The sequence below is a fragment of the Cynocephalus volans genome, chromosome 6 (assembly GCF_027409185.1).
Source record: "Cynocephalus volans isolate mCynVol1 chromosome 6, mCynVol1.pri, whole genome shotgun sequence".
In the NCBI taxonomy this organism is placed as follows: Eukaryota; Metazoa; Chordata; class Mammalia; order Dermoptera; family Cynocephalidae; genus Cynocephalus; species Cynocephalus volans.
Window position 1 is genome coordinate 127,094,145 of NC_084465.1, and position 14,441 is coordinate 127,108,585.

The 14,441-nt window shown below is 53.8% G+C and overlaps 1 protein-coding gene across 3 annotated transcripts in view; it reads left to right on the top strand.

Moving 5' to 3' along the window:
• PFKFB3 (6-phosphofructo-2-kinase/fructose-2,6-biphosphatase 3) overlaps nucleotides 1-13,562 on the top strand; it is a 74,652-nt gene extending 61,090 nt beyond the window's left edge. For 2 of the 3 annotated variants that reach the window (XM_063098804.1, XM_063098802.1), the window contains exons 8-15: nucleotides 128-335; nucleotides 699-845; nucleotides 955-1,059; nucleotides 2,459-2,588; nucleotides 3,147-3,209; nucleotides 3,310-3,374; nucleotides 5,076-5,249; nucleotides 10,891-13,562. In XM_063098804.1, the coding sequence (XP_062954874.1) occupies nucleotides 128-335; nucleotides 699-845; nucleotides 955-1,059; nucleotides 2,459-2,588; nucleotides 3,147-3,209; nucleotides 3,310-3,374; nucleotides 5,076-5,249; nucleotides 10,891-10,938 (940 nt within the window). In that variant the 3' untranslated portion in view covers nucleotides 10,939-13,562. Of the gene's footprint in view, nucleotides 1-127; nucleotides 336-698; nucleotides 846-954; nucleotides 1,060-2,458; nucleotides 2,589-3,146; nucleotides 3,210-3,309; nucleotides 3,375-5,075; nucleotides 5,250-7,194; nucleotides 7,218-10,890 lie in introns of all 3 variants that reach the window. The other variant, XM_063098803.1, reaches the window with a different exon arrangement.
• The last annotated feature ends 879 nt before the right edge of the window (nucleotides 13,563-14,441 follow it).

Below are 14,441 nucleotides of genomic sequence, written 5' to 3' on the forward strand. Positions count from 1 at the left end.
TATTTAGGCGTGTACGGTCTGACTCTGCAGTTTACTCAGGAAAGGGTCTTCTGGAGATCAGCCAGGCCCTGGGGCTGGGTGTGCTATGCCATACAGATCGGGGTTCCCTGGTGGTGTTTCTCTGCAGGGACTTGTCGCTGATCAAGGTGATTGATGTTGGCCGGAGGTTCTTGGTGAACAGAGTCCAGGACCACATCCAGAGCCGGATCGTGTACTACCTAATGAACATCCACGTGCAGCCGCGCACCATCTACCTGTGCCGGCACGGCGAGAATGAGAACAACCTCCAGGGCAAGATCGGGGGCGACTCGGGCCTGTCCAGCAGGGGCAAGAAGGTAGGAGGGGAACAGGCAGGGGCTGGGGGCTGGGGGCGGCAGGAGCGAGGCCCCGTCCATCTGCAGGAAAGCGGTGGGGGGCTGCAGGGTGGGTGTTTTCTGCTGCCTCTTATTACTGTGCTCACTCTGTGTGCGTGTGAGTGTGAGTGAGAGTGGACTGGACAGGGGAGGGGAGCGCCGAGTCTCCTGGGCTGTGAGGAAGGGTACATTCTGTGGGGCTGGCCATCCTCGATGGCTGTCAGGCCCCCCACCGTCTCACCAGGGCAGCATAACTCTCTGTGGGGTGGGTGCCCCTGCCCCTGCCTCCCAGAGGACAGGCAGGAGCTGGACCCCAGCGCACCCTCTTCCCCCATGCCCTTGCAGTTTGCCAGTGCCCTGAGCAAGTTTGTGGAGGAGCAGAACCTGAAAGACCTCCGGGTGTGGACCAGCCAGCTCAAGAGCACCATCCAGACGGCAGAGGCACTGAAGCTCCCCTACGAGCAGTGGAAAGCGCTCAACGAGATTGATGCGGTGAGGCCAGGCCACATGGCCCTGGGGGGTGGTGGCATTGCCCTGGGAGGTCTGGGTGGCCCCTGTGGGCATGCTCCTTTGAGTGAATGACTGCGGGGTATCTCTCCAGGGTGTTTGTGAGGAGCTGACCTATGAGGAGATCAAAAACACCTACCCTGAGGAGTATGCGCTGCGTGAGCAGGACAAGTACTACTACCGCTACCCCACAGGCGAGGTGAGTGCGTGCCCCGCCCCCTCCCTCTGCAGGCCTCTGTGCCTACGGGACCCCTCCACGGAGGGCACCTCACTCACTCTCCTGATCGGTTCTGGGGTTTTTCCTGCCACTTCCACCTGGGAATCAAGTCTTCCTAAATGGAACCTTGTAAACAGCCCCCAGAGCAGCGTGGGTGTGTTTCCCACAAGCAGAGTGAGAGGTGTGTTTCTCTGATGGTGCATGGAGTGATGTGGGAAAGGACAAGGTGGAGGATGAAAGTTGCTTGGGATAGGGTTTTTTCCTGAGGCTGCAGGCAAGATGGTAGGCAGGCCACCACGAGCTGTCACTGGAGGCACATGGGACGTGGGATGCTTGCAAGACCCTGGTCAGGATGGGAAGGAAGGAGATTGTAGAGGCCCCTGGAATGAGCAGGAGCCTCACTGGTCTTTTTTTGAAGTCATAACCCTACCCCCAATTTTTACATTTGCTTATCGATATAAAATTCACATAACACAAAACTCACCACGTTAACCACGAGAAAGTGTAGAGTCAGTGGTTTTGATATATTCACAATGCTGGCAACCATCACTCATTCCAGAGCATTTCCCTCACTCCATAAGGAAACCCCACACCTGTTAGCAGTCCCTGTTCCTCCCTGCCCCCAGGTCTACTTTCTGTCTCTGGATTCGCCTCTTCTGGACATTTCATATACAGTTGACACTTGAACAACACAGAGGTTGGGGCACTGAACCTCCTCACAGTCAAAAATCCATGTCTAACTTCTGACACCCCCAACACTTTAATAGCCTACTGTTGACCGGAAGCCTCACCCATGACGCGAACAGTCGGTTCACACATATTTTGTGTGTTCTATGTATTCTATACTGTATTCTTATAAAGAAAGCTACAGAAAAGAAAATATTAAGAAAATCATAAGGAAGAGAAAACACATTATAACACTGTACATGTATTTCTTGAAAAAAGTCTGCATGTAATTGGACCCGGCCGTTCAGACCTGTGTTGGTCAAGGGTCAGCTGGAAATGGAATCCTACAATCTGGGTAGCCTTTTGTGCCTGGATTTTTTCACTCAGTATAGCATTTTCAAGGTCTGTCTGTGCTGCGGCGTGTCAGGACTTCATTCCTTTTTGGGGCTAGTATCCCACTACAACCCACCCCTTCCCAAACGCCACTGCCCCGCACCCATGGAGGGGGGTGCTCAGAGAGGGGATGGCAGGTGTAAGTCCCCTTGGAGGGTTGCTCCGAATGCAGAGCTCAACACCCAGGGGAGGGAGGGATGGCTTTCGTCAGTGGACCTATCACGTGCTCTCTGATCTATAATGTGGGGTGCTGTGGGTGGTGGCTGAGCTCTTTCTGGGTGCCCTCTGCTCTGACGCGGTGTCCCTGTCCCTCTGTGGCCAGTCCTACCAGGACCTGGTCCAGCGGCTGGAGCCGGTGATCATGGAGCTGGAGCGGCAGGAGAACGTGCTGGTCATCTGCCACCAGGCTGTCCTGCGCTGCCTGCTGGCCTACTTCCTGGACAAGAGCGCAGGTGCCGTGGCGGGTGGTGCCCAGAATGGAGGGGGGAAGCTGTCGTTGCACACCACAGATAGATGCCCTGGGGCCCTGGGCACAGTTCAATGCCCGGTGGGCTTAACTGCTCCATAAAATGGCTTCTGAAAACCCTCGGCCTCATTCATCTTGAGGTCTTTGGGTTTGTTGTGTGGAGTGGGGGCAGCTTTTCTCTTCCACCTGCCTCCAGGGAACAAACAGCCCAGAAAACTCTGATGCTACTACTAAAATTTTAAGTCTTGTGTCTGTCCGAGGTTCACCTCTATCCCTAGACAGACCTAAATTGTTTGGGGAATGCCTTATATTTTTTCAATTCTAACTCGGCATGAGGGTGGCTTTTTGGTTTGTTTGATTGTGTTTTTTTGGCTAGGTGTCTTTTTCTAGGGCCTGTGTGCCTGGCGGGGGTGGGGGTGGGTGCCCTATGCAGCCATGGCTTCAGAGGGTCCACACGTGTCAGGAGCTCGCGTACTGGGCCTGCAGGGGTCCCTCCATGCCTCAAGTCTCATGTCTAACTGTGGGACTGTTTCTCTCTCCTCAGAGGAGATGCCCTACCTGAAATGCCCCCTTCACACCGTCCTGAAACTGACACCCGTCGCCTATGGTGAGTAGCGGCCCTACCAAGCTTTGCCCCTCGGTGGCTGTGGGCAGGAAGTGGCCGTCCTTTAACAGAAGCTGTCCTCTCTTCTGTCCCGTGTCCCCAGGTTGCCGCGTGGAATCCATCTACCTGAATGTGGAGTCTGTGAGCACACACCGGGAGAGGCCAGAGGTGAGTGTGGGCCCCTCAACACCCCCCGCCTGGCCCTCATCATGCAAAGGGCTTTCGTGGAGGGAGGGGACCCCTCGGAAGTCCCTGTGACTGGTGGCCTGTCGAGGCCAAGGCGGCCTTCGCTGGGCTCTCAGGAGGGTGGTTTCTTTGCGATCGTCTGGCCAGCCGCCTTCCCCGTTGCTTCCGCAGCTCCTCTGCGCTCCTGCCCTTCCTTCCTGCTGCTCAGGATCTTCTTTCTCTGTCTTTCCACGCTCTCTTCCCCCACTCAAACTTGACCCCGAGTACTAAAGAGCAAGATACGTTCTCTAATTTGAAACACAAGTGTAGCACAGTTATTGTTGACTTTTCTTTCTGGGTGGCTAAAACTGTGCTCTCAAGTTCCAGAGCCACTGGTCCGCACAGCGTCAGCCAGACAGCGTGACTGTCTGCACGGGTGTGGGTGCAGAGTCGCCAGGAACAGGGTCATGTGGAGAAGGGATGTGTCCGAAAGAGTGACAGGCACGAGGGTGGTGGATAGAGGTTTTCAGGAGACCCCAATGCCCGGCTGTCATTTTCACCTTGGGGAAGCCTGACATTTGGTGGTTGGTCAGGGCACACCTGTCACTGAGTGGACGGGCTCCCTGCTCAGGGGTGTGTTGTGAAAGCAAGTTTGAACACACTTCATGCAGGCTGTTGAAACACAATGCTTTGTAGCACTGGTCAGCCCTTGCTCTCACACTGAGCATGACTTTTTGTCTGTGGAGTTGCCCAAAACAGGTGACTTCCCAATCCCAAGGAGCTTGGCTATCAGAATGTGGCAGCGAGGGGACGAGAGATGTCAGCCCAGTTAACTGCCCAGTCTCTGCCAGCAGTTGCCTGGCTGGTGACTGAAGCCAAAGAGGATGATGTCCCTTGGCTGTCTTGCCCAGCCCCTGTACCCCCTCCTCTTCTGAGCAGGGTAACCAGGGGCTGCCCTTACCTGAGCTGTGAGCCTGGACCCCGCATGCGCTCCGCACTGGGGTCAGGCCTGAGCCAGCTCCTGTGGTCCCGGATGCTTCCCGGTGGAGAATGGAGACAGGGCTGTGACAGAGATCGACCCCAACTGTGAGGCTCCTGGCCACTGCTTCAGGGACTCCCGGGGGCCCTGCTCCATCAAATGGTCCCTCAGGTTGGAAGGTTGGTGTCTGGTCCCGGCCGGCAGCTCTGCTTCCGCAGATTTTCTGCATCTGGTCTCTTGGCTGGTTTTGAAGCCTCCACGTCCCGTTCTGAGCCAGGGATTGTTTATGTGAGCATGAACGCTCCATGTGTGCTCTGCAGATCCAGGCTCAGTGGTCAGGTCAGCTTTAGGGAGTCGCGGTGACACCTCCTCCTCCGCTGCTGTGAGCTCAGACCTGGCCTCTCCTCCCAATCTGTCCTCCTCTGCTCTCTGGGAGACTGGAAGCTAGGTTCTTCCCCTTGACCTTGCTCTCTGCTGGGATCGTAATCATTTCCTTCCCTGCTTTGCAAACGTCGCATCTGTCCATGTGGGTGTCCTTTGGAACAATCATCACCGGCTCTTGCTGCCTGGGAGTCATAGCTCATGCAGTGGTCATGGACCTGGGCCACTTGCCTTGGTCGATCTTGCATCTCTAGAGTCCAGGAGCAGAGGAACTTTTTTGTGGCTTATTTACCTCCCCCTCCTCATAACTGTCGCCTTCTCTCTTTTGTCTTTGTCTCGCTTAGGATGCAAAGAAGGGACCTAACCCGCTCATGAGACGCAATAGTGTCACCCCACTAGCCAGCCCCGAGCCCACCAAAAAGCCGCGCATCAACAGCTTTGAGGAGCAGGTGGCCTCCACCTCTGCTGCCCTGCCCGGCTGCCTGTCCCCGGAGGTGCCCACTCAGCTGCCTGGACAAGTCAGTGGAACCCCTGTCTTCCTGGATGGGGGAGCGGCCTGGGGCAAAGGCCTTGGATCGTGTGTGTGCTGTGTCCGTGTGGATGCCTGTGTCGGTTGTACGTGTTGCAAGTTTGGGGGTGTGTGCACACACTCGTGTGTTGGGGTGGAACGTGAGAAGCCCCTTCTAAATTTGTGACACTGGGGGTCTTTCCCTTCTGAGGATGACTGGGACTTTGCTTCCTTTCTGAGGACATGGTCTTTACTGGGCAGAACCAGGCAGAGCAGAAGAAATAGTGAGATGTCCGGGTCTCCTTCACATTCTTCTTTTGTTTTTGTTTTCTTTTTGGCCACTGGCTGGTACAGGGATCCGAACTCTTGACCTTGGTGTTACAACACCACGTTCTAACTAACTGAGCTAACTGGCCAGCCCTCCTTCACATTCTTGAGTTGCTATTTTTAAAGCAAAGTCAACAGCAAACCCCCCCAGTCCAGAAGTCTGCATTCAGCTCTGGACCTGTGGGCGTCCGTCCATGTGGGCTGAGGACATCTTTTCTGTCCCCCCTCCCGGCTGAGTATTTCATCTACCCTCTTTCCTTGTCACCACTCCGTTCCAGATGAGCTGTGGTCTCACAGGCCCTGGATCCAGCCCGGCAGCCTGGCCCTCAGGCTGGATAACTGGGAAGGAGCCACTTTCTCACATCACGTAGTTATTTCAGCAGGTAGTAAAAAACCAAAAAGCCCCCCAAACCCTACCGGATTTCACTTATTTTATTAGATCTGGAGATTAAAGGCTGGAAGATTTTGGTTGTAAGGCATTAAGATTTGTTTCAGGGCTGGCTGGTTAGCTCAGGTGGTTAGAGCGTGGTGCTGATAACACCGAGGTCCAGGGTTTGATCCCTGTACCGGCCAGCTGCCAAAAAAAATTTCTTTTGTTTTCAGAAAACCAGTCTTTTCCTCAAACACAGCCAAATATATGAGATGTGGAAACCTCTGGGCTCAAATTTAGGTACCTCCTGAGGGTTCCCCCCACCCATGTCTGGCTTCTCATAACCAAGTTGCGAGCTAAATTCTGAATTGGGTTGTTGATGAGCTAATGTCAGGGCCACCTTGGCACCTTCTCTGCAGCCTGCCAGCACTTCTGCCTATCCCCAGAGCCTCCTTATACCTGGCTGTGTCTGGACTGTGCCATGGGGAGAGTGTGGCAGCCTGTGAAGGTCACTAATCCTTTCCAGGCCTCGGTCTCCTCATCTGAGGAATGGGGGAATAGCACCTACCTAGGAGCCAGAGCACATGAGGAGATTCATGCCACGTGCCTGATGTGGTGCCGGGCATGTGGTGAGGGCCCTGTGAGGTGAGGTGGTCGTGACCAGCTGGAGCCTGCAGACCTGGCTACGGGTGTAGCTCTGCCACTGGTGCGAGCCACGAGCATAGGATTTATGTTTTTTTATTTTCTGGCAGCTGACTGGTATAGAGATTGAACCCCAGACCTTGGTGTTATCAGCACCATGCTCTAACCACCTTAGCCAACTGGCTAGCCCCACGAGCTTAGGATTTTAATTGCCAGGTTACTTCACCTCCCAGGCCCTCTGTCTCCTTAGCTTTTTGCAAATGAGGGGTAGGACTGGGGGATGTCTCAGAAATGTTCCTTTAATGAAAGCTGAATGGAACTGAAAGGGTGTCTTCATGACATTCTGCCCTGCTGTAAACGTGGGGGCGTATTTGGAAGTTCAGAGGCCACTGTTGTGTAGATGTGGGGGGACTAGTCTGGGCAGGGGTGGACTGTGCTGACTCCGGCCATGGAGGACATGGGGGCAGGGGTCCTCTCCCACTTTAGAGCTGGCTGCCCCTGAAGTTGACAGGACAGCCCTGTAGGGTGGCCAGGTGCGGGAGGTTTGGCCGGGCTCTGTCTCAGTAGATCTTGCCCTGTGTCCCGACTGACTTCTCTCTACTTTTTCTCTCTGCAGCCTTTGCTAGGGAAAGCCTGTCTGTAAGTATTTCTGAATAATTCTGCTGCTTGCACCTCTTTCTTCTCACTTGCCGATTTGGCCTCCCGCTTCTTAAAATATTGAGGATAAGGATAGTTTCTGTGAAGTCTGAGGTCTTCCGTTTTGGGAAGCGGGAGAGGGATTCGTGGATTTTTGGGGAAGGGTGCAGCTGGTTTTCCTTGTGTCCGATGCTGCTGCTTCACTGCGGGCTCCTCCGTCCCTCTGGGTTCCAGGTTGTTGTGTGTAGTGGCTGTGGTCTGGGCTTGACATATATCCAGATGTTCCCTCTTGAAGTCAGATTTTGGTGATGAGCTAGGTCTGCACTTGCTACCATTGCTTTTGAAGCTCCCTCCCCTCCGCTAGGAACGTCCTTTCATTTTGAAAGGAAAATTTGCCCAGAGCCTAATCTGCAGAACATGTATGTGAGGACGCACTTGGGTGGGGTGTGGGGTGTGGGAGGCTGGAGCCCTGCAGCCTCCCTGCCCTCCGAGGAGCCCCCTCACCCTGTACAGCTGTGTGTGGCCTTCGGGATCTAGTTATCCTGTGTGGGAACCTTCTCGGTGTGATGGTTGGGTTCAGGATTGGGCGCTTTCTCCAGCAGCCACTGGGTAGACAGCTCCACGATTCCATTGCTCCACAGACCCCCTGCCACAGAGGAGCCGAGGCCTTCCTGTCACAGAGTTTTAGCAACAGCCACCATAAAACATCACCCCCACCCTGCAAGTCACACCTCCCTGTTAACCCATTTTTGTTCATTTGGTTACCTTCACTAGTTTACGCAGAGACTAGAAAGGTTTGGGGAGCTGAGATGCATGGCTTGTTTTGGGAAATCTGGAATGGGTGGCACCGGGCTTAGGTTGTGGTGGCATCCCATGTAGTGAAAGTGCCATGTGGGGCTTTATAGCTCACAGAGAATGTGCTGGTGCATCCTCTACCTCTCTGGCCCTTAAACTAACCCCAGGGGGTTGGCAGGGCAGTCACTCCCCATTGAGTACATGAAGGCTGAGGCTGTGGACTTGTAAGTGGCAGAACCAGGAAGCTTTGGAAGGCTGGCCATGTCCTCTCTGCCGGCTCCCAGGGGTGGCCAGCGTGCTCCTCCCCCTCCGCTGTCCTGATGCCCCTGACCCCGCAGCCCTGGGTCCCTGCTGACAGCTGCTGGGCTCTGATTTACATCCATAGCTGCTGCCTTGCAGCTGCTTGCTGGGTCAGTTTTGTTCAGCTAGCAGTGGGCCTGTCCATGTGATGTCTGTCTTTAAAGAGTGAGATGTCATCACAGTCCAGTGCCTGTTACCCCCTGAAGCCAGCACTGCAGTGCAGGGGCCACCCCCGGGCTAGGGGGTCTCCTGGCATGAAAACTCACCCTTGGGGTGGCACCTTCTGCTTTGCATCTGTGCATGTCCTGTTCCTTTTGACCCAAATCTTCCTACTGGGAGGGACTGTTTGGGTACACACCCCCCCTTCTAAAGTTGAACTTACCCATCTCTGAGGCTAATATAATAGTGCTTTCGACTGGAATCCCTCCAGTTCAGCAAGCGTAGGTCCTATGGACCCATTGCACTGACTGTTTGGTTAGAATACCTCTCTGGAGCCTGCAAGTCAGCCCAGTGTGGGAGTGGGACTCTGGGACTGTAGATTGGCCTGGTCCCGGTGACAAAAATTTATTGTCAAAGTCAGATGGAGCCAGATTTGCATCTTGGTTTTACTACTGCTGCTCTCTCTGGGCAAGTTAAAGCAATTCTAGGACCTCAACTTCCTCATCTGTAAAATGGGATAACTTTATGAGGGGTTTGATAATGAAGGTGTAGCCACAGCACTTAGCAAATATCTGGCAACTACTACTTACGGCTGCTTTTGTGATCGGGAGGGCCTCGGTGCCCTGGGCCATGGGGGGCACTTCCAGGGCTCTGGGTTCTGATGTTCTGTGCCTTCTCTACCAGGCCGGTGGCCTTTCTTCTCAAGGGCAGCTGGAGCACTCAGACTTGGGAATGGGGCAGCCCCCGAGGTTTGAAGCTGGTGGTCTTGGTTTAGCAGTAAAGCGCTCTACAGGGTCTTCTGGGGGCTGCTAGGGATACAGAGACCACCTGGCATTCCCAATGCATCCTTCGTTTTTAAATTTCAAATGCACACCAGTAAGAAAATTCTACTAAAGATGTTTTTTTTTTTTTTCTTTTCCAACCTGTTTCTTCCTCTTCCCCACTCTGCTTGAAAGACGAACTGTCTGTCACATTTTCTCAAAGTTTTCTCCTTACTAACCTTGGAAAGGTAAATGACGGGTGCATGTCTCTCTGTCCCCTCCTGCATCTCTCGAGTCATGGCATCCCAGCATAGGGCATCCTGGTCCATGTGCAGAGTGGCCATCGTGGATATGTGGCTCATATGTCTCAGTGCTGAGGTTTTAAGGGCAGTGCCATTGTCATGAGGTCCTTCAGTCTGTCTCCTCTCCCTCCATGTGTCCTGGGCCAGGGCCCCCAAGTGAATGGCATGGTGTAGCCTGGCCTGCATCTCTCCGGTGTTGTTGTTGCCTCTCCATCGTGTGTGGGTACTGCGCCGTGGGCTGTGGCGTCTGAGGGCAGGCCAGAGCCAGCAGTGCAGGGGGAGGATGCAGCCCCTCGCTCTCCCACCCACACCCCGGCTGGGGCTCTCTCTAGGTGGGAGGACCCAGGGCACCCCCAGGAGACCCACCGTCTCACAGAGGGATCCGGTCACCCGGGCTCCAGAGCCCAGCACAGATCTGAGCAGCAGCTATGGCACTGCCCAGGCCTGCAATTCCCTTCTAGGGACACCTGCAGACGGGCCCTCGCTTCCGCGTGGGGTGGGAGCAGGCGGTGGCGATCCTTCCTCTCTGTCTGCCTGGGCTCCGCTCTCTCACCTACCCCCTTAGTGGAGACACTCAGAATAGGACATAATACTTTAAAAAATGGTACATGTCATTTTTTTGAAGGGTAGATTAGGGAGATCGGGGAAAAAGACCCCAGCAGTGAAGTGGCAGCAATTGTGTGTCGCCAGCTGATTTAAGAATATTTTAAAGGGGGTTTTGATACCGGCCAGCGCCTTGGGTGGGGCTTTCTGCCAGGGTCACTTTGATCAGAGCTGGGACAGAGCATTAGCGACGCAGCCTCCCCTGCCTGGCTCCCCACCTGGGTCTCCCTGCCGCGTCCAGCCATCCACGCATCACTGTGTTCCCCTGTCACGTGCGTTCCCAGAATCTGGGTGCTCAGAGCAGTGTGTGTGGCTCTGCTTCCACTGGAGCCACAGGAGGATCCTCTGCCTCTTCAGAGGCCCTGCTCATTCCCTGCCTGGCCATGGCTGGCGAGGGCCCTAGGCTTCTAAAGGGCTCCCGAGGGCACTGGCACCCAGCTCTGTCTGAGCCACCGGAGCTGCTGGGGCCGGAGCCATGTGACCTTCCGCACTCTCCTTCCCGCCTCCTGCAGGCAGGCTACCGACCTTGTGCCCAGCTATCCCTGTGACGCTGGGGACAACCTGCGTCATGTTCTGGGACCTCCCTGGGCTCTCTGCACCTGTCTGGTTGAGGACCCTTTTCTTGGGCTGTGTTCCTTGTTTGGGTGGAGGGAGGGGAAGAAGTCTCAGCTGTGTGGCTCTGAGCCTTCTGCTTTAGAAACACAGTCAGTGGCAAGTTGTAATCCCCTCTCCACTCCTCTTTTCTCCCCCGCACAGAATATGAAAGTCTCCCGGAGCGGCGCCGACTCCTCCAGGACACCCTGAAGCAGTGCATTGAGTTCCATTCCATTTCCATTTCTGCAGCTTAGCTTGTGCCTTTCCACCTACCGAGGCCAAAATGATCCCAAGGACTTCTGGAGTGGGGTGGGTGGAGTAGAAGGGGGGTCTTGCTAATTGAATGGAACCTGTGCACGCTCCCCCTCCCTCCCTCCCTCGCCCACCACACTTCCACAGCCTGAGGGTGGCTGGGACTTCAGGAAGCTGTGTGGATCTGTGGGGTCCTCTGCTCTTGGGTCTTCCAGCGGTGTCTAACCTCAGAGACCACCGCCCCCCGAGGCTTGGATGATTAGTAGCGGAGGAGGTGACGGAGGGCCCTGCAGAGGGGGCGCCGCTGTGCGGTTTTACTTTGTTTGTTTCTGTGATCTTGGCCTGGCATGTTGGTAGCCAGGGAGATGACACAGGCAGGAATCCTAAAATTTAGGACAGCTAGGTCCTGGTTGCTGAAGGTCAAGGGATGTTTAACCATGTCCATAAGACTCCTTGTGCATGCTGGCCCGGGAAGACACCTTGAACACAACAGCCTTGGAAAAGTGCCGGAGGGTCCTCTTCTCCCGAGAAATCCTTGAGCTGCAACTGCCTGTCTGCGAAGCAGTCACACCCTGGCTCTCCCACATGTCCACACGCCTTCCAGGCCTGTGTTCTGCCCCTGAAGAAGACATCAAAGGACAGATGAGCTGTGCAGGTGAAAGAAAGTGTTCTGATGAAATACGGCCGCTGGGCACCCATCTCCTGGGGAGCTCTGTGGTCCCTCTGCTCTCCTGCCTGGACTTGGAGGCACTGGAGAGAATCGGTCTTGGGGCTGCTTGTTTTTGCACTTTTCTCATGCAGAAGTATGACCTGGAAGTCACACCTTCTCTTCGGGAACATTGCTGTTTGGGGTTGATGCCCTTGGGGCTTGGGGGCTTGGAGGATGTGGGGAGTTGGGCGTGTCCAAGAGGTGGGCAGTGTCCGATTCATTGGGATCTCTGTGAGACTGATTCTGCGGGGCACCGTAGAGGAGAAGAACCCCGGCTTGCTTCCTGCAGGACCAGCATCACTGCCCACGTTCCCCAGGTAGAGACAGTAGCCATGCAAGGCCTCACTCCAGGCCGCTTCCTTCAAGAGGGTGTCTGCATGTTTTGTCCGGTGTCTGGATACCTTGGGGTGTTCAGAAGCGTGGAGCATGTCCTTGGCTTCCCTCTGTGGCAGCTGTGATGTTTTTGCGGGTGTTGAAAGCAGGGCTCAGGGGACAGGTGTTCTCAGGACCTGTCGGTTTCTCCTTGTTGCCTCAAAACACTGGGGGTGGAGAGGGTGTCCTGTGCCCAGAAGGAGCAACTTGGAAGCTCAGCAGAATATGTCCAAATGACCCTCTTAAAAATGTCTCAAAGCTGGTGCCAAAGGTCACTTTTCTTTCCTGCCTTCTGCTTGTGAGACCTGAGACCCTTCCCCTCCTGGCTCATGGGGGTGTCCCAGGTGAGGGTGGGGGGAATTAAGACACCTGAAGCTGGGAGTGGCGAGAAGAGCTATTTTTGTTTGTTTTTTGAGAGGAGCTTCTACAGAATGCATGTTTCCTGGATGGGGATTAAGGGGAGTGGGGACATGCTTCAGATACCATACAGTCTAGTTTGTGGTTTTCACACTGGACCATTCCCATGTGACCCCCTTCAATTGGCTGTCTGCTTGAGAGGATGTCTATGTGTACATTCCTGGGCAGCTTGAGGCTTGGACTGTTGTCTCTCTATCCCTGTATCCTGAGTCATGTGTGTGTGTGCATGTGCGTGTGTGCCGGTTGGTTGTATTTTTAGACAAAAGGGCCTGCAGCTTTGCTCTTGAGAACAGTTTATGTCCCACTCTCTGGCCTCATCCTCTCTGTAGCTGTCGGAGTTGACTCTTTGAATGTGGACTCTTCAGTCTGATCCAGGGAGGGGCTCCATGAGGCTGTGTCCTCTCTCACCTCTGACTCCCTGAAATCGATATGTAGACAAAGGTTTTGCCTAACTTAAGACTTTAGTTTATAAGGGCCTAAATGGGGAGAGAGAGAACCTAAATATGGACAGGAGGGGCGATCTTGGAGAAAGCAGAGCACTGCTGAGTTTGAAAGCAGGTAGTCACCCGACGCTGGAGGAGGCATGGGATGGAGGGGCTTGAGCTGCAGTCTTGGAACTTTTGCTTCCTCTGATTCCCCCCCCCCCCCAAAAAAAAACCCGGGACCAATGTTTTTAACTTTGGATATTTGTTTTTGGGTGGATTTCCTTCTCTCCTTATTCTGTCCTGAGACCATGGGCAAAGCTCTGCATTTTGGGGGGAAAAGAAAAACTGTTTGAACCACACCAATGATATTTTTGTTTGTAATACTTGAAATTTATTTTTTTATTATTTTGATAGCAGATATGCTATTTATTTATTTAATATGTATAAGGGAGCCTAAAAATAGAAAGCTGTATAGATTGGGTTTAGTTGTTCATTGGCTTGGGGGCCTTTTATGTGTGACTTATGACTTCTCTGTGTTCTGTGTTTTTGTCTGAGTTGATGACCTGGATGAAGCTATGCTAGCTTTCAAACAGGGGATGCCTTTCAGAAATTTGTATATTTTGCAGTTCCAGACCAATAAAATACCTGGTTGAAATACACTGATGAAGTGCACTTCGGATTCTTTTATGGGGGGAAGAAGTGTCTTTAATTGACACGTACAGTCCGTGCACCCCTGAGTTCCTGGCCTCCCCTTCATTTTTGTCCTTTGCACAAGACATTCAAATACCGATTGTCTAATGCCTGTGTTTGGGAAAGAATAAGCTGTGTCATTTTTTAATTACTAGACTTCATTTTTTAAGGTTGTTTGAGGTTGACAGATGAGCAGAAGGACGGTAGAGCTCCTGCATACCTCCTCTATTAACACCTCGCGTTAGTGGGGTGCATTGGTAGAACTGACGAGATGGCGTTGGTGCATTATTAGGAACTGGAGTCCGTGGTTTGCATTAGGTTCCTGCCCCTTGTTGTACATTCATGGGTTTGACACACACATCACGCCGGGTATCTGCCACCACTGTGGTGTCGCACAGAACACCCTGTTGGTTTTTATTCCTTTCCTTCTGAGTCCTTTCAAACAGCTGCAGCTCTTGCACAGCACTCCATCCCATAGCAGGCCCCAGGCAGCAGTGTGGGAAGGTGAATTTCACTTCAGGTTCCTTTCACTTCCTGCCCTTCCCACCCCCTTCTTCCCTTTAAGTTCCCACAGGGAAAACTTCCATGAGCTTCTGCAACTTTGCTGCTCATCAGTTCCCAGAAGCTGAGCTGTTACTTCACCTCTGGGCTTCAGTGTGTTCATCCTGCAAACCCAGCAGGAGGGGGACTGAGTGAGAACACGTGGGGTTAAGGGGCCCTGGGACATTTCTTTCGGGCAGCTGGTAGAGGTGATCCGCAGCAGCCTCACCTCTGCAGAGAACACCCCTGATGCCCAAATGAGTGTTCTCATCCCTCCGCTTTTCCAGCCCTAGCTGGGAATAGAGCAG